Raw genomic sequence first — 22,681 nt, forward strand, 5'->3', positions numbered from 1 at the left:
CACTATCCGGGTGGGAAACACCAGGAAGAGGGGAACACGGGTCCTACTGGAATCACTGGCTTAGCAGGGAACACAGGAAACGGGTCCGTCAGGATTCACTGTCCCGACAGGGAGTACAAGTCCGTTGAGGACACTGGCCCGGTAGGGGACAGGGTCCGACGGGAACACAGGTCCCACAGGACCAACTGGACCAATCGGGCTGCACCGCAGAGGAGATGGCCTCGTCCACCGTGGAGAGTTTCGTGGCCCAGCAGCTACAGCTGCTGGAGCTGGAGCGGGACGCCGAGGTGGAGGAGCGCAGGTAAGTGCGGCCGCGGGTCTCTGGGCTTCTGCAACGCTCGTTCCTAGTCTCCCGGAGCGGGTCTGGTGTTGGCGGCGGGCCGGGCTGGGCCAGTGGGCAGCACGCGGAGTCGGCCCTCGGCGAAGACTGCAAAGCGGTGTCAGGGCCGCACGCATGTCATCCCAGCATTCGGGGAGTCGAGGCAGGAGGATCGTGAGTTCAAGGTCTTTGGCTACATGGCCAGTTTGAGGTCAGCCTGTGCTACAGGAGACCCTTTGCCACCACCACCACCCCCCCAAAAAAAAAAAAAAAGAGAAAGAGAGGGAGGGAGGGAGAGGGAGTAATCTGCAAGTCAAGCTAGAACCTTGAACCATGGTTAGGGTGTTGGAGGTAAGAGGCAGAGAGGGAGTAAGGTGTAAATAGGAGGCCCACAGGACTTGCTGAAAGATGGCGTAGAGGCATGGGAAGACTATGGCAGACCTGGAGCAGGTTAAGCAGTACCAATCCTGCGAGCTGTGGGAGGGGCAGGGTTGGAGTGGAGCAGATTCTAATTTGGTGCCTATAAGCAGAACTCTTTCCTCGCTTACTTTTCCTGCAAGGGACTGAAATAGGAAGGGTGTGGACACAAACAGCTATCCTGTGTCTTCCAGGTCCTGGCAGGAACACAGTTCTCTGAAAGAGCTCCAGAGCCGAGGGGTATGTTTGCTGAAGCTTCAAGTATCCAGCCAGTGCACCGGGCTGTACGGACAGCGGCTGGTCACCTTTGAGCCTAGGAAATTCGGACCTGTGGTGGTGCTTCCCAGCAACAACTTCACTTCTGGTAGGTGTCTGATGTAGACCACTGCTGGTGTTCAGATTAAGGCTTGTGCTCTCCCAGAGGCTGCAGGACAGACCCAGATGGAGTATGAAGCAATGAAAACTTCCTATTCAGAAATGGGACAGTTGTCATGGCTGGTCTTGTTGTTTTGAGTCAGGGTCTGAAGTTGACTTTATAGTTGAGGATGACTTTGAGCCTTGAACTGATCTTGCCGTTACCTCCCAGTTGCTGGGATTACAGGCCTACACCATCATGCCTGACTTTTTGTTGGTTTTTGGAGCTAGGAATGTGACTCACTGTGTAGGCCGGGCTGTACTAGAAGTTGCAGTGAGCTTTCTGTGTCTGCCTACTGAGTTCTGGGGTTGCAAGTGTACACTGCCACCTTTGGCTGTGACCACACTGCTTTTTGGTTGCCTGGATTGGCAGCTTTCTCTTTGCAGTGCCTGGGATAGAGCCCAAGGCGTCCGGCATGCTGAGCAAGCACCGAGCCATTGCACTGCACGCTGGAGCTTTTTGACCACACACCAGGGATGCTGGGTTGCCTTCAGCCCTGAAAGCTGAGGGCCAGCGGGGCTGCCTGTGCTGTCCTCTTTTGTTTTGTCTTTTAATGTGCACTGGTGTCTTGCCTGCGTGTATGTCTGTGTGAGGGTGTCGGGTCCCCAGGAGCTGGAGTTATAGATACAGACAGTTGTGAGCTGCCGTGTGGGTGCTGGGAATCGAACCCGGGTCCTCTGGAAGAGCAGCCAGTGCTCTTAACTGCTGAGCCATCTGTCCAGCCCTGTGCTGTCCTGTTTTGAGTGGCAGTCTCTGACTTCATAGACTCCTATTCCAAGAGTTTTCAGTTCCCCTGCTGGGTTTGAAGACGGTAAGATGAGGGGGAGGGGAGGACGAAGGAAGCTGCTGGTGGCTGTGAGACCAAGCAGAACTTGAGATCGTGACCTTGTTAAGGGAGCTACGTTCAGTCCGCCCCCTCGGGAGATGGAGCAGGAGCGCCTGCCACTGTCAGGCGTGAGGGAGCAGGGCGGAGCATGTTCATTGTCCTCTCTGAAGCTGTGTGGAGTGACTGCCGTGATGGGTGGTGGTAACGGGAATTGAGCCTCTGTGTGGAAGGCCAGCAAGCTGGAGTGGTGGTGTGTGGACACCGCTGTTGACCAAATTCAGGGGGTGTGGCTATTGTCCATCTTCTGAGGGGCAGTCTCAAGTCTCAGTCACTCAGAAGTGGCGATCCTGAGGTGAGGGGTCCTGCACAGGGTGGGGTATGGGGAGTCCGACACACAGCTCAGCTTCTGCCCCAGGAGCATCTTTGCCATATCCGTTTGTCTTTCTAAAGTCAGGGAGGAGACCAATAAGATCCAAGGCACAGGGGAAACTCACACATGGGTGAGGTGGCTCCAGGGAGTCACACATGGGTGAGGTGGCTCCAGGGAGAAAGGTGCTTGAATTCAGTTCCCACGATCCACATCGTAGAAGCGGGGGTGGGGGGGGTGGGGGGTGGGGGGGTGGGAGGGGGACCAGTTGCCATGAGCTGTCTTCTGACCTGCGCATAACAATCCATAACACACACAGATAATTAAGTGCATGATGATATATATTGTTTGAAATCATATATATTTATTTGAAATATACAGGAAATGATCACATACCATAATATTTAGCTGGGTTTGTTTTTGCAGGTGATATTGCGGGTCTGTATGATGCTAACGAAAGCAGCCAGCTGGCTACTGGGGTCCTGACCCGCATCACTCCAAAGTCGGTCACAGTGGCCTTTGATGAGTCCCATGACTTCCAGTTGAACCTGGACCGAGAGAATACCTACAGACTGCTGAAGCTCGCCAACGATGTTACCTACAAGCGACTGAAAAAGTGAGCATTCCAGGCTGAAAATCGGAGGGGCATTATCCTTGGATGGGACTCATGGACACCCTTACTTGTGTTGAGGGAGGGAGTGGCCTGTCTGCTGGGTGCTCTCAGGTGATGGTGTCCCGGAACTGCTGTCCCAAAGAGCTCCTCATTTTGGCTCTGGTTCCTCGCAGAGCGTTGATGACACTGAAGAAGTACCACTCTGGGCCAGCGTCCTCACTCATAGATGTCCTTTTGGGTGACTCCACCCCAAGTCCCACCACTGAAATACGTGAGGATTTTTTAATTTCTTTTTTAAGATTTATATGTGTGTGTGTATGTGTGTGTGTGTGTGTGTGTGTGTATGTGCGCACGTGCCAGAGGTTGCTATCACGTATCTTCTTCAGTCCCTTTCCGCCCTGTTTTTTCTCTATTATTACGTGTCGTGTGTGCATGTGTGTGTGTGCACCTGGTTGTTAAGTGATCACATGTCTTCCTCAGTCCCTTTCCGCCCTGTTTTTTCTTTATCTATTATTGTGTGTCGAATGTGCCTATGGAGGTCAGACAGCAGCTGTGAGTTGGTTCTCTCCTTCCTGCCGTACATGGCCCTAGAGACTGAACTCAGATCGTCAGCTGTGGCAGTGCCGTTATGCACTGAACCATCTCACTGACGCCAGCTTATGTTTGAGTTTTGAGGGAGGGTCTCTCACTGAACTTGGAGCTCACTGACTAGCTAGGCTGATTGGCCTGTGAGTCCCAGGGATCCACCTGTCTCCACTTCCCGGTGCTGGGACTGTAGAAGCGCTTTACCGTACCCAGGTTTTACATGGTGTTGGAGACCCAAACACAGGTTTCATGCTTGGATGGCAAAACACTTTGCCTATTGAGTAGTCTCCCCAGCCCCATACCACAGTTTTAAATGATACTCTTACCTTTTTTTTTTTTTTTTTTTTTTTAAATAGGTCTCATGTAGCCCAGGCTGGTCTTAGTCTCAAACTTACTCTATATCCAATAATGACCTTGAACTCCTGACATGCTTCTACGTCCCGTGTGCCACAATACTCACCTCAAAAATATATTAGCTGCCTTTAAAGACTGGTGTGTCCTGATTGTAGCTGTTATCTCATTAACAAGAATTAGATAAAATGTAGAATGTGCCAGAAACTTGGGATTTGGTAGTGCATGCTCTGTCTCCCATCCCGCTCTTTTTTTTTTTTTTTTTTTTTTTTTTTTTTGGTTTTTTCGAGACAGGGTTTCTCTGTGTAGCTTTGCGCCTTTCCTGGAACTCACTTGGTAGCCCAGGCTGGCCTCGAACTCACAGAGATCCGCCTGGCTCTGCCTCCCGAGTGCTGGAATTAAAGGCGTGCGCCACCACCGCCCGGCCCATCCCGCTCTTTTGATAGTTGCAGGCCTGTTGCCTCTCACAGGTCCAGGTCAGCACCTTCTCGTAGGAGCCTGGTGCACTCGGGTGTCCCTGGTGGATACTGGGGTGGAGCTGAGCACAAGAGGCCATTTGGGCTGGAGTGCCTCGGTGGGTCAAGTGCCTGCTGTGCAGTGTGAGAGCCTGAGTTCAGATCCCCAGAACCCGAATGGTCATGCATGTAGTTCTAGCACTCCTACTACGAGATGGGAGGTAGAAACAAAATTCCTGGAAGTGTGTAGGCCAGCTGACCTGGCTGCACACTGGTCAACAACAGACCTGTGTCAAAGAAGGTGGAAGACGAGGCCAACACCCGAGGTTGTCCTCTGACCTCTACAAGGATACTGTCACACAGGCACACATGCACACACAACACACACGCACATGCACATACATGCATGCTCGCACACATACAGATGATTTTTTAAGAGAACTTTATTAGTTATTTGAGTCTTCCATTATCCAAAATAAAGGCACGATCCTTTGTCTTTGTTATTTTTATGGTCACTTAAGAGTGATAAAACGATGGAAATGAATATGCCCCAAGAAAGTTTCTTCACGTCTGTTATAATAGAGCATGAGTTGGCAAAGTTCTTAGGAAGCAGGTTGTCAACATCTAGACTTTAGAGCCATATAATGTCTTTTGTAACTCACCTGCCGTGGCACCCAGCAGCCATTGGTTGGATTATAACCAAATGGCGTGGCACTTTCTCCTAAAATGAGGGACAGTCAACAGCAGCCTAGGTGTTTGTTCCTGTTCCTGGAGAAAGCTTGCTTTGGAAATGAGAGCTTGGGACTGTAGCTCAACTGACAGCATGCTTGTCTAGCACAAATGAAGTGCTGGGTTCCATCTCCGGCACAACTACACCAGGTGTGGTGGTGTAGCCTGTAATCCCAGCACTCACGGGGTGGAGGCAGGAGATCAGAATGGCAGGGTCATCTTCACCTACTTAGAGAGTCTGAGGCTAGCCTGGGCAATATGAGACCTTGTTTAAAAAAAAAAAAAGTACAAGCACACTTTTAATCCCGGAATTTGAGGGGTAGAAGCAGGTAGGTCTCTGAGTTTTGAGGCCAGCTTGGTCTACCTAGTGAATTCCAGACTATTCAAGGTTACATAGTGAGATCCCGTCTCAAAGAACAAGAAAACAGAGCAGACTGATTCTGTGCTGTGTAGCTCAGCCTGGAGTCCAGCCTGCTCTGTGTGCTGTTTCTTCCTGATTGCTGACAATGGCACCTTCTCCCACAGCCCCACTCACTTTCTACAACACGACCCTGGACCCTTCCCAGAAAGAAGCTGTGTCTTTTGCGCTGGCCCAGAAAGAGCTGGCCATCATCCACGGGCCTCCTGGTACCGGGAAGACGACAACCGTGGTGGAAATAATCCTGCAAGCTGTGAAGCAAGGCCTAAAGGTGGGCAAAGAGCAGTCATCAGAATATGCTGGAGTTAGTGTGTGGGCTCTGCTCCTGCTTTGGACGAATTTCCTCACCTCAGCGTGAAGCGTCTGATCTCAGATTACGATACTGGGAAAGTTCCTAGACTGTCCTCGGGGCACCAGCTCTCAGGTCCAGTCGGGAGCCCTCAGCTCACAGCTGGTTCCTCCTGACCTCCCAGGACGGGTCCCCGTGCTTTCTTTCTATAGACTGGCGATAATTTTAAAAAGCTGGCGAGGACTTTCCACATCAATACAATACAATCTTGTTTGTACTGTGTAAGCAAGACAGACAGACAAGGTACAGAAACCAGAAGTTACCAGTGAGGTATGTTTCACAGACTGCCAACTCCTAAAGTTGGGACCCACCCCATTGGCTAGCTGCAAGTGTAGGGTCCCTTTCCAATAAAACATCTGTTGCTGGGGGAGGGCCTCTCACCTGGTAAAGGCTTGCCAAAGCTGTGACTGAACTCAGGGCTGTTGCTGGCCATTTTACCAAAACACTGGCAGACAGGAGCTGGTCAAAAGAAATGGGTTAATACTGGCCAAAACTAGGAGAGAAAACTCCCGGGCTTCTCTGGTGTTCTCCACTTGAATCTTTTCCTCTCTGCCTCTTCCCTTCTCTCCCTCTCTACCCCTCCCCACCCTCTAGAGACTCTCTTCCCCTCTCCCATCCCTCCCCACCCTCTCCCTGTCTCTCTGTCTCTCCTCACTGTATAGCCCAGGCTGGCTTTGAACCCACATTGACCTTCTTGCCTGAGCCTCCTGAGCACTGGGGTCACAGATATGTGCCATTGCACTAGCAGCTTGGGAGTCAGCTGGCAGTGTTCAGTGCTTAGGATGCTTAGGTTGTGGGTATCTGGGTTCTGGTTATCCGGACGTGGTCTGGGTTGAGTGCCATGCCCTCAACATCATGTATTTACTCTCTCATTTAGTACCTACTTCCTGTCCTTTAAGGGTTATTGTTTCATTTAATGTGTTGGTTAATTTAATTTGTTTTTGTTGTTGTTTTTTGTTTTTCAAGACAGGGTTTCTCTGTGTAGCCCTGACTGTCTCGGAACTTATTTTGTGAACTAGGCTGGCCTCAAACTCAGAGAGATCTGCCTGCTTCTGTCTCCCGAGTGCAGGGATAAAAGGCATGTGCCACCACTGCCTGGTAGATAAGTGGTTTTAATTAGGAGGGAACTGCTAGAAGCCTCACTGCCTGCTTTCCCAGGTTCTGTGCTGTGCTCCCTCCAACATCGCTGTGGACAACCTGGTGGAGCGCCTGGCCCTGTGTAAGAAGCGGATTCTGCGCCTGGGGCACCCTGCCCGCCTCCTGGAGTCTGCTCAGCAGCACTCACTGGACGCAGTGCTAGCGCGCAGTGACAACGCCCAGATTGTTGCTGACATCAGAAAGGACATCGACCAGGTCTTTGTAGGTGTCGTAGAGCCAGTCACCCCTGGCATGAGCTTGTCTGAGCTTTAGTCTTTAAAGAGTGATGTTCTGTTCTGCCCAGGTTCCTCCTTCTAATCTTCTGCTTCTGTTAGCGCAGTTAGTACTTTATAATCCAGGGCTGTGGGTGTGGCTCGGTACGGTGCCCCCCTAGCTGGCACAAACCCTGGGTTCAACCCCAGCACCACATAGAATTGAGCATGGTTGCTCAGGCCTGTCATCTGAGCTCTTGGGAGGTAGAGTCTGGAGGATCAGAAGTTCAAAGTCATCCTGGGTTGCATAGTGAGTTCAAGACCAGTCTGGGCTACCTGAGACAAAGGGGACCACTCTTTAGTGTTGAACCTCTCTTGAGTTTGGACTGCTTACTGGGGCCAGAGAACTGCACTGAGCGTTTAGTAGGGATCCTGCTGCTTTGGGAGTGTAGAGCAGGTGAGAAACTGTCCAGAAGAAAGTGTGTCCTGGGCTTGGGGGAGGTGCAGGGCAGAGCAAATGCCAGTGCACATAGCCCTTGCTTTCATCTGGAAGGAAAAGCAGCCAAAATAAAGATGTCCTCGGTGCCTCCCCAGCACTGGCAAGGTGGGCTGGCCGATACTGACAAGACCAAAAATACGTGGAAGAGTAAATCCCTTCTGGAATTGTTGGTCCATGTCACCTCCCGTACCAAGGACACCAGGCTTGTAGAGCAAGGTGGTGGTGGGCTCCAGGTGAAGCTGGTGGTTATAACTGGATCTCTAGTTCACATCCACATCCATATTTTCCTTGGTTTTCCTGGGCTGGGCTCTGTCCTCCCATCAGCAATCCCCCTGCCTCACCTTGGCACTCCTTGGTGGCCTCACCACTGGGGAATGATGGCAGCAGAGAGGATGCCGGGGCAGGAGTCCTCCCGCTTTTTGGGAGATTGGAGGCTGCATGATGCAGCTCGAGGTGCCACCCTGGGGTCAGATGGTGCATGTGGAGGTGGGAACAAGGAGGAGTGTGCTGCTTGGGCTCAGGCAGCGTACTGTGTCCCCCTGCCCACGTGTGATGATGGTGAGCTCAGCCTCTGGCTGAAGTTCCCATCCAAGTCCAGACTGACACTTTCTTGTCTGGAACACCAGCTGTCTGTTGTCCACGGTCACAATCGTAGCTGTCCCTTCATGCCCCTTGGTGGGGACTGGCCCCTGCGGCAGGTGGGCTGTGGGCTTCCTTCATGATGGTTCTGCTATTCAGCACTTCTCAGGAACTTGCTGAGCTGCATTTCTGACTGCCTGAGAGCAGCGTAACAGAAAAGAAGTGCAGAGTCTTCTTGGAGTAATTACCGATTTTTCTCCTAGGGCAAGAACAGAAAGACCCAGGATAAGAGAGAGAAAAGTAATTTTCGAAATGAAATTAAGTTACTAAGGAAGGAACTGAAGGAGAGAGAAGAAGCAGCCATAGTTCAGAGCCTCACTGCTGCAGACGTGGTCCTAGCCACCAACACAGGTGAGAGCCCAGCCCTCCCGCCACACGGCCTTGGCCACGGAGTCTGCAACAGCTGGGGCTCTTCCTGGGACTCACAGAGCCTCTGGGCTGGGATTTGCTGCTGTGTGGGGAGTCTTTTTTTTTTTTTTTTTTTTTTCGAGACAGGGTTTCTCTGTGTAGCTTTGCGCCTTTCCTGGAACTCACTCTGTAGCCCAGGCTGGCCTCAAACTCACAGAGATCCGCCTGAGTGCTGGGATTAAAGGCGTGTGCCACCACAGCCTGGCTTGTGTGGGGAGTCTTGTAACTTCAGAACCAATGTCTTTCACAGACATGGGCTATTCTGGGTATTCTGTCTTTGTGTATGTGTGTGTGTGTGTGTGTGTGTGTGTACATACGTACATGTGCACGTTTGAATGCGTGCATGGGCATATGAGCCGTGCACAGGCCAGAGGAAGAGGTCAGATGTCGCTCTCTGCTGCTTTCTGCACTGTGTCTCTCACTGAACCTGGGCTAGGCCGGTGGCCAGCAGGCCCCAGCAGAGCTCCTGCCTCCACCTGTGACAGTGCTGGGCTCTAGGCTCGGTGGGCTACTCCCCCTTGTTTACATGGGCACTGCAGAGTTGGATCAGGTCCTTGTACTTCTGCAGCAAGTGTTCTTACCCACTGGGCCATCTTCCCCGACCTCCTCCTACTTCCTTAGAAGAGGCAGCGTAGCCCGGTCTGGCTTGGAACTCACTGTGTAGCTCGGACTGACCCCAGACTCTGAGTGATGCTCCTGCTTCAGTCTCTGGTTGCTGGGCTTGTAGGTGTGTGCCATCACACTGGCTTCCTTTCTTCTCTGATACGGCTTCTAGCTCCTCTTGTGGCAGCCCACAAGTTCTGTGTTCTCATTTTCACTCATTTCAAATGCTGATTTGCTGTTTGTTGATGGGGAGAGGGGGATGCCATGAAGTCTTGGTTTCCGTTTTGACTTACTTATTTAGCAGTGTTTTAGTTTAGTTTTATTTAGTTGGGGACTCCTGTACTACCTTCCTGACTGGCTTTCAGTTTGCCTCCGTGCCTGTTATGTCCAGTTCCATGTGATGCCTTGACTTGGGTGGTCCATTGAAACACTTGTTGCTTCATGGTCCACAGTGTGCTCAGTTGTCCAGAATGTTCTGTGTGTACTTCTTGGGAAAGGGAGTTATGGTGTTAGTGGGATCATAGCAGGGTGCTGATAGCCTGTTCTGTTTGCTCAGTCACAGAGAGACAGTGTTGCAGGTTCAGGGTGGAAAGTGTGCACATGTGTGCTTCTCCAGACACTTAGCTCTTGCTTTGAATTCTTGGATGGACGCACTTTTAGAGATGTGAATGACAGGTCTAGCCTTCTTGATTAATTACCCAGTTCACCATCATGAAAGAGTTTCGTTTATTTGTTTTGGGATTTGTTTGTTTTGTTTTTGTTTTTGGTTTCGTTTTTTTTTTTTTTTTTGGTTTTTTAAAAAGTTTTATTTTAATCGTGTGTGTGTGTGTGTGTGTGTGTGCATGTGTGTGTATGTGTGTGTGTGTGCATGTGTGTATGCACATGAGTGCAGGTGCCTGTGGAGGCCAGAGACATCAGATCCCCTGGAGCTGGAGTTACATTTGTGAACCACCTCACATGGGTGCTAGGAACTGAACTCAGTCCTCTGCAAGAGCAGTACATTCTCATAACTACTGAGCCATCCCTCCAGCTGCCAACTTTTTGGTGCTTTTTGAGTCTGGGTCTCCTGTGGCTCCAGGCTACCTCACACTTGATTTGTATCTGACGATGACCCTGATTCCTTATCCTCCTGCCTCTGCGTCCCAAGTGCTGTGGCCACAGGTGTACACCACCATTCTCAAGGCTCTGTTCGTCCGCTTTAATGTCTGCTAGTGTTGGTTTTTTTCTTCTTTCTTTTAAATTTTAGTTGAAATCCTAAATAAGATGTTTTATATTTACTTATTTTGTGTACACGTGTGTATTGTGTGGGTGGACATACATGGAGGTCAGAAGACAGTTTGCAGAAGTCAGTTCTCTCCTTCCAAGTCCCGGGACTTGAACTTGGGTCATTAGGCTTGGCAGCAGGCTTCTTTAGCCACTGAGCCTTCTCCATGGCCTTGTACACAGTAGTTTTAGTATTAGACTAGGTCATGAAGGAGAAATGAATGAGCCAGCTTGGTTCCTTTGCCTTCCAGGTGCGTCTTCCGATGGCCCTCTGAAGCTGCTGCCTGAGGACCACTTTGATGTGGTGGTGGTGGACGAGTGTGCCCAGGCCCTGGAAGCCAGCTGCTGGATCCCCCTGCTGAAGGCCCCAAAATGCATCCTAGCCGGAGACCACAAGCAGCTGCCACCTACCACTGTCTCCCACAAGTAAGACACTTGCCTGCCTGCTCTGCTGGCCCTCCCCTTAACTCCTTACTGTCCCCCAGGGCCATCCTGCATGCCCGAGCTCACCATGAGGTCTGGGTATTCCTCTGTCATATGGCTCTCAATTGCATCTCCTCCCTGTGCCAAACTTAAGGTGTCTACACAGCTGATCAGTTGGGCTGTGTGCTGTGTGAGGATGGGGGCTGTGTCATCCTCGTCCTGGCTTCAGGTCCTAGCATGCAGCCGGCTTGTTCCTGTGTTCACTGGAGGCTTGTTGCTCTGAGAGCCTGTGAAGGATGGGCAGGCTTGATGGTGGAGCTAGGAAAACCCCTTCAGGCGGCATGCTGGCCTGTGGCAGTTAGCTCCAGCCTGCTGTGGGCTCTGCAGCGTGGATGTTAGGCACCTTCACCAGGACTAGTGGAGTGGCCCAGCTCAGCCTCTCCTGGGTGGAGCAGTGCTGTCTGCTGGCCAGCCCTTCACACCACCTTCCCTGTCATCCCTCTCACTGCTCTGGCCACGCTGGCCTCCTCGGACCTCAGTGTGCCCCCTGCCTCACTGTCCCTCTGTCTGGACCACTGCTTCCCTGGGTATTGGGTAGCCTTGCCCTCCATTTAGATGGCTCCTGTGTGGTTTCCTGTGTCCACTCTTCTCAGCTGCTACTGTCAGTCTCTTTTAGGGTTCACCTGGTTTCTCTCAGCTTGAATCACTCCCTGGCAGTGTCATGTGATTATCTGTCTTGTCTACCTGTCATCCCATCTAGAAAGCCCACTGTGGGCCTGTGTGCAGGATCTGACATATGAGTAATCATTAGCAGATGAGCCTAGTTCCAGAAAGACAGCCTCCAGAAGCCGGGGCCCTCAGCCCTGCTTGTGGCCTCCCTGCAGCTGAGGAGGCTTTGCCCTGGTTCCTGCTGCATTTGAAATAGTCTCTTTCCCATGTGCTCAGAGGTCCTGGTGCAGCCTGAACTCTGGTGGTGAAAGAATTGCTAGGAAAGGTGCTGTGTGGAACCTCCCAGGAGTGGGTGACCGTAGAGGTGGGATGCTCAGGCAGGAGTATGTTGAAGAAAAGCACCTACAGCAGCCCCTCAGAACCAGGCTTGGGGGGATCTTTGAGGAGGTAGACTGGAGGATTCTGAGGAGCATGAAAGTCCTGATAGGAAGGCAGGGTCTGAGCAGGAGTGAGAAGGCTCATGGTATGTGCCTGGTGGCTTCTCAAGGGGATGCTTCTCAGAGTATGACAGCCAAAGGCTCTGTCCTCTAGGGAGCTGAGGGTGGAATCTGGGCTGTCCCTGGAAAAGATGGACCATGTTTGTCCCTTGGAAAAGTTGGGTGATATCAGTGGCTATGCTGTGCTCTTCTGGGTTTATGGGGGTATGACAGGCATCTTGCCTTTGACCTATAGGCAGACTTTTCTGTCCCACCAGCCAGCTCCCAAATAACCACACAAAGACTTATAATTAATTATAAGTGCTTGGCTGATAGCTTAGGCTTGTTACTAACTAGCTCTTATAACTAAAATTAACCTGTTTTTTATTGATCTATGTACTACCCTAAGGCTTGTTTACCTCATCTGCATACTTCCCATCCTGTTCACTCTGCGTCTCATTCAGCACCTCCCTTCTTCTTCCTAGAATTCTCTGTCTGGCCCTCCTGCCTATACCTCTTCCTGCCTAGCTATTGGCCATTTAGCTCTTTATTAAGCCAATGAGAGCAATGAATCTTCACAGTGTACAAAAAGATTATTCCACAACATTGGCTTTAGTTACCTTGGTGACAATGATTCTTAAGGATCAATTGAATCTGAGGCTGGAGAGATGGCTCAGGGGTTAAGAGCACTGGCTGCTCTTCCAAAGGATCCAGAATTGGTTCCTAGCACCTACATGGAGGCTCATAACTGTCAGACTCCACTTCCAAAGGATCTGATGCCCTCTTCTGGCCTCTGTAGGCACATGTGAGATACAAAGACAACATAAAGTGCTGGCAAAACATCTGTACACATACAATTTTAAAAATAAATATCTAATAAGAATCAGCTGATTGTCAACTTGAAGGACTTTGTAATTCCTAGGGGCATGCTAAGACAGAATGGGGGAGCTGTCATGGTCTTGGACATTTCACCATGGGGAGAGACACTGTGCAGAGTCTCTGTGGATGGCCTCAGACTGTACCTAAGCTCTCGGGTCTCACTCTCCTTTGGATGAGGTAGAAATGGTTCAGCAGTAGAGAATGAGTGTGTTTATCCCCGGACAGTGTGGGCCTGGGGAGTACTCAGCCACAGTGACTGGCTCTAGTGGTGATTGCTACCCGCTGGAACATATTTGAGTTTGTTTTGAGACATGTAGCCCAGGCTTGGACTCACTAAGTAGCTGAAGGTGGCCTTGAATTCATGACTTCCCGAGTGCTGGATCCAGGCACACTTTACAGTGTTGGGGCCTTGGTTCTGAAAGGGGCTGCCTGATTTCAAGGCGTCAGGGAGGACCTGTGTCCGCCTTACCTGCCTTTCAAGGCCATGCAGATGGTGGTTCAGGGTTCTTCTCCCATCTTCTAAGCAGCATGGTACCCTTGAATCTGCTTGGACCCTGTCTTCCTCTTGTGTCTTTGCTACCTGCCAAGAGCCTGTTGCTCTGAAGGGGATGGATGTGTTCTTAGGCTGTGGTGGTAGTGTTGAATACTGCAGCCCAGTCCAGTCTTCCCTTCCATCGTGCGGAAAGCTGGGGAAGTACTGGGTCCTGAGACTGAGGGCAGTTTTCCCTACCTTCCCACGGTGACACATCTGGACTCAGCTGTGGTGGTATTGTGTTCCCCAAAATATTGTGCACCCTAATAAACTTATCTGGGGTCAGAGACAGAACAGCCACTAGATACAAAGGCTAGAAAATGGTGGCACTCACACCTTTAATCCTAGCATTCCAGAGGTAGAAATCCCTCTGGATCTCTGTGAGTTCAAGGCCACATTGGAAACAGCCAGGCATGGTGACTCACGCCTTTAATCCCAGGGAGTGATGGCAAAACCAGAAAGATATATAAGTTGTGAAGACCAGAAACTAGAAGCATTTGGCTGGTTAAGCTTTTAGGCTTTGAGCAGTACAGTTCAGCTGAGAGCCATTGGGATGAGGACACAGAAGCTTCCAGTCTGAGGAAACAGGACCAGCTAAGGAACTGGCGAGGTGAGGTAGCTGTGGCCTGTTCTGTCTCTCTGATCTTCCAGTGTTCGCCCCGATAACTGGCCTCAGGTTTGATTTTATTAATAAGACCTTCTAAGATTCATGCTACACTCAGCACTCTTTTTTTTTTCTTTTCTTGCTTGGGCACAGGGCAGCACTGGCTGGGCTGTCCCGCAGCCTGATGGAGCGTCTGGCGGAGAAGCATGGCACTGGCGTGGTAAGGATGCTGACGGTACAGTACCGGATGCACCAGGCCATCACGCGCTGGGCCTCGGAGGCCATGTACCATGGGCAGCTTACCGCCCATCCCTCTGTGGCGGGACACCTCCTGAAGTGAGTAACCTGGCCTCTTGCTTCCCCTGATCTTTCTGCCTCACCTGGCTCCAGTCCCAGCTGGCCTTCTGTGGGAGGGAAGTGTGTCCTGTTAGGAGTTTGGGGTGGCAGAAGCTGCTGACACTCACCTTCTGGATATTGCCTGGGCCTTCTTGGGAGCTGGACCCACTGGGCAGCCCTTCTGTCTCTTTGGTGGGAAGGACCAGTGCTGTTGTGAAGGGGTCAGTCCTACCTTCTGCTCACTCCTGTGCCAGGGATCTCCCAGGTGTGGCTGACACAGAGGAGACACGTGTCCCCTTGCTGCTCATCGACACGGCCGGCTGTGGGCTGTTGGAGCTGAATGAGGAGGACAGCCAGTCCAAGGGAAACCCGGGTGAGTCGCCAGCCAGGGTCCCCTGTCCTTCTCAGGCTGCATTTATAACAAGTCACTCCAGGGCTGGAAATGTGCCTTAGCAGTTAGGAGCATCGCTCCTCTTCCGGAGGACCCAAGGTCAGTTCCCAGCACCCTTATTGGACGGATCACAATTGCCTGTAACTCCAGCTCAAGATATTGAATGGCCTCTTCTGGCCTGTGCGGGTACCCAAGCACGTGTGGCTGTGCTTACAAACACACACATCTATACGTAATTAGAAATATGTGTTTAAAAATGAAGTAAAACAGGTCACTCCAGGCCTGCTTTAGTGAGGCACTAGGTGTCAGAGATGAGGACAAGCTCCCGGTGAACTGTGGGCCTGGCTGGACTCCAGGGGCCAGGGCAGCACACGTGTGCTCTTCCTGGGGCACAGCTGATGCCTGGGCTCCTGGGGCTGGTAGCCTCTCCCATACTCTGAACACCAACCTGGCTGCTTGGTTCATCTTGGGTTGAGAATCTCTCTAAGCCACCAGTACGCAGGTCCTATGACCCTCTCTCTGGTCATCTGGCCACTCCCAGGATGCCCCCTGCCCTTGGCCCAGTGTAAGATCTGCTCACAACAGGCAGAAAGTGTTTCCCACAGCTCAGTAACAGAGGCTGCATAGCATGGCCCTCACTGAACACTGCCCTCTCTCCTCCCCAGGCGAAGTTCGCCTTGTCACTTTGCACATCCAGGCGCTGGTGGATGCGGGGGTCCACGCAGGTGACATTGCTGTCATCGCACCCTACAACCTCCAGGTGTGAGGGATCTCCTTCTGTTTCTTTGTGTCGTTGGACTCAGCTAGAGGCTGAAAGGACAGGCTAGTGTGTTGGCTCCTGTGACTACAGAGTCCAGGGCTAGAGTGGACCTCATTGGACAGCAGCACAAGAGTGTATGTGTTTCTGCACCTGCCATTGCCACGAGCCTGACCTCAGCCTGGTCCCCCCTTCCTTGAGCACTGGCCAGCATTCCCAGGTGGACAGAGTCCATGCTGGCGGATCAGCCTGGCCCAAGTTGTGTCCCCTGCTCCCCCATCGGCTTTGGTGGGAGAAGCTTGCTGCATGCATAGTGCAAGGTCCTCACAAACAAGTGTCACCCCATTCTGGTTCCCAGCGTCACACAGGAGGCCACCAGAGACAAGGAGACAAGGTGCTACCACCCTCCCAGCACATAGCTTAGTGGAGATCTCTCCCTAGCGTGTGAGGTCCCCAGTCAGTCTCCACTGCTCTGTTGACATGTCCTCCCAGGATGCTCCCTGCCTCCCCAGCTCTGCTGACCTTCAGGTCAGTACCATGTTGATCCTGTGCTTTACATGAGCTCAGAGGGCAGAGGCTGAACACTGTGCTGCTACCCATGCAGGAGAGTTCCACATGCCTTCAGGATCAGCGCACTCACTCCCAGGCTAAGAAGAGAAAAAGTCTACAAGCCTCAGGGACACACAGTGTCATGGCAGTTTGCGGCTGTTGTCGTCACTGAGGGTGCCCACGGTGGCCATTCCTGCAGGGCAGAGCTCCCAGGCATGATGGGTCTTGAAGTCCTCTGACTTGGTGATAAGATCTCGGCTCTGCTTTCTGTTTCAGGTGGACCTGCTCAGACAGAGCCTCTCCAACAAGCACCCCGAGCTTGAGATTAAGTCTGTTGATGGCTTCCAAGGCCGAGAGAAGGAGGCCGTGATCCTGACATTTGTCAGGTCCAACAGGAAAGGTACGTAGTGCAACCCCCGTTGGAGCCTTGTGCACAGCCTGGGAGTGAGTGCGCTGATCCTGAAGGCATGTGGAACTCTCCTGCATGGGTAGCAACACAGTGTTCAGCCTCTGCCCTCTGAGCCCATGTAAAGCACAGGATCAAGGAGCATGGTACTGACCCCTGAGGGTCAGCAGAGCTGGGGGGCCAGGGAGCACCCTGGGAGGACACATAAACAGAGCTTCCCCCTAGTGTCGGGAAGGAGAGCATGGTGTTCTGAGCAAAGGGAATAGACTCAGTCTGGTCAAGGAGCAGGTGACTGAGGAGGCAGGCTGGGCCATAGTGGGCCCCAAGTGATTTGGTCACCCTGTCCAGGGGAGGAACTACCCCTTCATGCCCTAGAGCCTGTCTTTTAGCCTTGAGGAATGATTTGATTTCTGTGTGGCCATAGCTTGCCATGCAGTGAGAAAACTGAACCAAGCGCTTGCTGAGTAGCCTTGGGAGCAGGCTGGGGATGGATGAGGAGGGGAATGGCTTTGCACAGAGCTCTGCCCTGTGTCCACAGCAGCTGTTCCTGGCATCCTGAGTCCAGGCGTGGGCAGGAGGCTGTACTTGCCAGGCAATGGTGCAGTCTCAGCGCTCCCACACTGACTGGAACTGCACTGGTCAGCAGTGGGGCAGGCATCAGAGCAGATGCTATCCACCATGCCAATGGCGGGTCGGGTGGTGTGCACGGAACACAAGGGGCAGCTGTAGACTGCTGTAGCTCTGATGATGTGACTGGCAGTGACTGTCCCCGACACGCATCCTGTTCCCTGACTTGGATGTCGGTCTCTCTAACCTCTGGCCTGTTTTCAGGTGAAGTTGGTTTTCTGGCTGAGGACAGGCGGATCAATGTCGCTGTTACCCGTGCTCGGCGCCACGTAGCAATCATCTGTGATTCCCGCACTGTCAACAACCATGCCTTTTTGAAGACCCTGGTGGATTATTTCACAGAGCACGGGGAGGTTCGCACAGCTTTTGAGTACCTGGATGACATTGTCCCTGAGAACTACACCCATGAGGGCTGCCAGGGCCACAGCCATGGCCCCAAGCCCGGGGGCCCTGCCACCTCCATCAGGAAGCCTTCCGGTGAGCAGGAGAGTGGCCAGAAGGCCAGAGCAGCTGCTGGACAGGGCCGCAGGAAGCCGAGCGTGAGGCCCCCAGGCTCTCAGGTCCACTCCCAGCCCAGCTCCAGTGCAAGCGACTCCGACAGAGCTGGGGGCACAGACCGCACAGAGCACTTGAGGGCCATGATCGAGAAGTTTGTGGTCAGCAAGGAGTCACAGTTGGAGTTTCCCACGTCCCTGAGCTCCCACGACAGGCTGCGAGTCCACCAGATAGCTGAGGAGTTTGGGCTGAGGCACGACAGCACCGGGGAGGGGAAGGCTCGGCACATCACGGTGAGCAGGAAGAGCCCCGCAGGGCCTGGCGGTGTAGCCCCACGGCCTCCCTCTCCCCCCAGCCCTGCACAGGCTGAGCCTCAGCCGCTGGCAGAAGAGCCCCGGGGGCAGTCACAGGGCCCCGCCCAGCTGGATCTGAAGGCACTGCACCTGGAGAGGCTGCAGAGACAGAGCCAGCCGGGCAGCCAAGCCCAGGCGGCCAAGGCTCAGCCAGGGGTGGGTTTGCGACTGCAGAAGGCTCCACAGAAGAAAAAGAAAAAGGAAACGAAAGGTGAGCCACATCTCTCGAGCACACGGTGCCACTTGGTTCCTGTCTCCTGCCACCTGCCACCACCTGCCACTCAGGAGCCAGTTAGACTCCCTTGGCCACGTGGACGACTCTTGTCTCCCTGGCCCTGCCTCCCCTGGGGTAGTGACAGGCAGGTCACCTGCTCATCCCTAGAGCCTTGAGGGGCATGAAAGAGAAGCCCTGGCATGCTCAGTGCTGCTGTCCCTCTGGGCAAAGGAAGCAGTTAGGGCCCTCTGGGGCAGGGCGTGTTCTGAGTGGCAGCGCAGGGGCAGGTACTCAGAGCTACAGGCTTGCTGAGACCGCCGTTCTTCGGTACCATGCCAGGGCCCAGTAGACTGTGTGCTCTGCATTCAGCCTGCACTGTGCCTGCCATCCCCTGGGTGACTCCACCCCTGAGTTGGCACACATGCTCCAGCACAGCGAGGGTGGACCCACTGAGGAATGGTACAGGTGTTCTGGACACTTCAGTGGGCCCTTGCCAGCAGGACCACTGGTCAGCTCCCTTTGGGGCACTGTTCCCATAAGCCAGCCCTCACGGGTGCCGCTCTCAGCTTCAGAACCAGCTCCCAGGGTGGTGGCACTGCTCTGTGCATGCCATAGCACTCATGGAATGGCTCCTGTAGCCAAGCTATGTGCTGGTGACCAAGATGACCCCTGCTTCAGGTGGAAAAGCACTGTTTCTATGCCATGGCAAGCCTGGACCTACCCACATCCTAGGTGGCCTGGGAGCCCCATCTACTCCTGGGGTTCTGGGATTGCCTCAGGCTACCATCTTTCAGAGTCCCCAGGACCTGCAAAGGTTCAGGCCCTGTGCCAGTACCCTGCCCAGCGGCCGAGGTACCACATAGGTGGCCACACCTATGACAGGCTTTACCTGGCTGGTGCTCTTCGGGGCCCTGGCCATGGAGTGATAGCTGGCAGGAATGATGAGCTGAAGGCAGGAGGGTTGGGTAGCAGCACCCTCCATCTGGTCTGACTACTCTGCCTGGTCCTTCTTTGCTGTCCATCTCCTGAGCATGCTCACCAAGGGTGCTGCCAGAATGGGATGCACCCTCCCAGAGGCCTCTCTAAGCCACTTGGTTCTACTTGGGATGTGGCAGGGGCCAATGACTGGGTGGCTTCAGTTTCCCCTTTATACAGCCTTATGAGAGAGAAAGAGCCGGGGATGGGGTGGGGGTGGGGGCCGGAGCCAGGGTCAGAGCAGGGCCCTCCTCTGCCAGTACTCTCTGTCCCTTGTGTTTGCACACGTGTGTGCTTTGTGGAGCTGCACTATGTTGCCGCATCTCTGTACTCCCAAGATTTCTCTGTGGCACAGATGGGGTTTCTTTCTTTTCTTTTTTCGAGATAGGATTTCTCTATGTTTCTCTGGCTGTCCAGGAATTCACTTTGTAGGCTAGGCTGGCCTTGAACTCCACCCTCTATCAACCAAGGCTCTGTTAAGACACTCACATTTATTTATTGTGTACATGTGCGTGCATGTGCCGTAGCACAGCTGGGGGTCCAAGGATGACTTGCAGGGTCAGTGTTCTTTGTTCCACAGATGGAACTCAAGTCGCCAGGGTTGGAGATCAGTGTTCTTAACCAATGAGCCATCCCACTGCCTTCTCCTGAGAGATTTCCCTGGCCCTGAGTATGTAGATACATAATGTGCAATCAAACATTTACTAGTAAGTCATAAAATTTTGTTTTAGAAGTTCTTTGGAATATGTGAAATTTTACCATTTATTAAAGATGAGAACAGATTTGCATCCAGTCATCTGGACACTTGTCTAACACAACACAGCCCAAAGATGTACCACTTGATAAATTCTGAGGAGCGCTGGGCAGAAAGTGCCCCACGGTGTCTGGTGTCTGTCGTCGTTAGAACAAGAGGCCTTTGTGAGAATGGAGTCACATACATACAGTGAAGCACCCAGCTCCTCCAGTGGCTGGACTCGCAGCAGAGGCTGGCCACTCTGGTGTGATGGTGGGGCAGTGCTGAGCATGCGTGTTGTGTGTTGAGATCCAAGGCTTCGGCAGAGGTACCGTGCAGCACACATTTGAGATGTACTTTCTGGAGCCTTTCACAGTTGCTAAGTTTTTCACGACTCCATTCTGACCCCAGAACACCCACAGTTTAAGTAAGACACTTCACTGCCAAGCAATTCCTGCCCCTGCCTGAGGGTTTGGGGGGCTTCTGCTGGGGCCTGAATTGGGCAGCTTCCATCCCTGGTGGTACTCATGTCTAGCCTGGGTTCTGTGTTTGCAGTTGGTATCACAGGGAGCCTGCACCCCACCCTCCCAAGGGTTTTCTGGGTGAAAGGGTGTGCTTTTAGAGGCACTCTATACCCTGTCCTCTTCTCTTGGGGCTGGGCAGTGGCGGGGACAGGCTGTCAGCCCTGCACCCTGTCCCCCTCCCTCGGGGCTGGGCAGTAGGGTGGGCAGGCTGTCAGCTTGGCGAGGACCCTGGCGTCCTGGGTGGATGGCGAATCCCACCAAGGACTCTGGGGATGGGGTGTCCGCTGTCTGCAGCGTCTCCGTCCTCTCCTTGGCCTGAGCTCTGCCTTCTTCCTCCCCAGGTCTAAATGCGGCTCTGCCCTGCGAGGAGGACTTTGATGCCCTGGTGTCCGCCGTGGTTAAGGCTGACAACACTTGTAGCTTTGCCAAGTGCTCGGCCAGCACCACCACCCTGGGCCAGCTCTGCATGCACTGTAACCGCTGCTACTGCCTCAGCCATCACCTGCCCGAGGTGACGACGGCCCTCCCAGATGGTGGGGGGGCATCGCTTGGTTGGCTGGGGGTGGTATTGGGGGGCTGGTGTAGCCAGACCAGCCTAGCGTTTTCTGTAAAAGCCAAAGCAGATGCTGATCATGATCTGATGTGAACACTTGGGGCACAAGGAAGCAAAGTGCACCTTTGCCGAGGGGCAGCCACAGCAGTGGGAAGTCTGGGTAGAGGAGCTCTGTCCTTCCTACACTCTGTAGATTGGCTGACCTAGCTCCAGACAGAGGCTGGGGAGGGGCTCTGGCCTGCAGACTGAGTGGACCTCCAGAATCCTCAGGGTCAGGTCCAGGACCTCTGGGGACTTGGGGCAGAGCAAGCTTTGACTACTCTGGGATCTGAGAAGGACACTGGCATGCAGTAGGGGACGTAAACGACTGAGTGCTCCTGGGAGGAAATCCAGGAACCAGGACAGTTGGGAGTTAGTGGGCTGAGGCCCACAGGGTGGAAGTTAGGCTGGCTGGGGAGTACAGGAGTGATGACAGACTGCCCTTCTAGCGTGCAGAGGCCCTAGCATAGACAGCTGGGGTGGGTGGAATGGCCCGGGCTGTCAGAGTCAGGTGTGGGCAGCACAAAGTGTGCCCAGGGCCATGGTATCACCAGACTGGCAGCAGCTTGGGGAGTGGGGCTGGTGGGCAGAAGCAGCTGCAGGGACCGTGTTGACTACCCTGTGGGCAGACAAGAGGTACTGTCTCCTGTCCCCAGTCTCCAGGACTCCAGCCTCAGGATTCAGGCCCCTCACTGGGTAGCTGTAAAAGATGGACTTGGGGAGGGTGGAAGGGCAGGTCCATGGTCTCTCACCTTTGATGCAGATCTGCAGGCTGCAGTTTCCCGTGGCCACAACTCACCCTGACTCCTGTGTCTTTTCAGATCCACGGCTGCGGTGAAAAGGCTCATGCCCACGCCCGGCAGAGGATCAGTCGGGAAGGAGTGCTCTATGCAGGCAGTGGGACCAGGGATAGGGCCCTGGACCCGGCCAAGAGGGCCCAGCTGCAGAGGAGGCTGGACAAGAAGCTGGGCGAGCTCAGCAGCCAGAGGACAAGCAAGAAGAAGGAGAAGGAGAGGGGCACATGAGGCCACGTCCTCATACAGGGCTGTGTGGGGCAGAGGGCCAGACGCTGGGACCAGCTTCCTCAGGGTCAGCAGGTGGGGCCACTTCTCTGCTTGACCTGGCATGTCCCTGCTTCTCCCATGACAAGGAGACCTGCCTGGTCTTAGACTCCGTCAGAGTAACTCTGCCCTGACTGGCCAGGCCCCTTTGATGCTGCTCAGATGCATGTCCTGAGAAGTGAGTACCTTGCAAAGCAGGCCATGGCCACCTTCATCCTGTCTTCTTCAGTGACCCAGTGGGGCACCGATTGTGCACTCTAGGGACGGGAGGAGGCTGCTCCAGAGAGGCTCCTAGCCTGTGATGGCCTGCTCTGCTGCTTGGTGACTGTGGGATGGACCTGTCCCAGGGCACCTCACTGCTTACCTCACAAAGACTGCATCCTCTGCAGCGTTCTGTACAGTTGCTCATGGGAACTTCGACAGATGTATTTTAGCCTCAGACTCTTGTTTCAAAAGAATATAAATTATTTGCAAATTAAA

At 53.3% G+C, this 22,681-nt stretch overlaps 1 protein-coding gene and 1 long non-coding RNA gene across 2 annotated transcripts; one reads left to right on the forward strand and one right to left on the reverse strand.

The window, feature by feature from the left end:
* Positions 1 to 195: 195 nt before the first annotated feature.
* On the forward strand, positions 196 to 22,681 carry Ighmbp2 (immunoglobulin mu DNA binding protein 2). Its single transcript, XM_059263880.1, has 15 exons — positions 196 to 301; positions 931 to 1,100; positions 2,771 to 2,960; positions 3,131 to 3,228; positions 5,603 to 5,766; positions 7,003 to 7,203; positions 8,535 to 8,682; positions 10,857 to 11,031; positions 14,342 to 14,524; positions 14,779 to 14,897; positions 15,581 to 15,675; positions 16,498 to 16,621; positions 17,459 to 18,313; positions 20,890 to 21,059; positions 21,962 to 22,681. Exons 1-15 carry the CDS (start codon positions 216 to 218, stop codon positions 22,163 to 22,165), a joined length of 2,982 nt encoding a protein of 993 aa, XP_059119863.1. The 5' UTR covers positions 196 to 215; the 3' UTR covers positions 22,166 to 22,681.
* Positions 19,768 to 22,507, reverse strand: LOC131911637 (uncharacterized). Its single transcript, XR_009379410.1, has 2 exons — positions 21,940 to 22,507; positions 19,768 to 20,425 (listed from the first exon to the last, which is right to left on the reverse strand). It is a non-coding gene; the product is annotated as an uncharacterized LOC131911637 (long non-coding RNA).

The sequence above is a fragment of the Peromyscus eremicus genome, chromosome 1 (assembly GCF_949786415.1).
Source record: "Peromyscus eremicus chromosome 1, PerEre_H2_v1, whole genome shotgun sequence".
Classification (NCBI taxonomy): Eukaryota; Metazoa; Chordata; class Mammalia; order Rodentia; family Cricetidae; genus Peromyscus; species Peromyscus eremicus.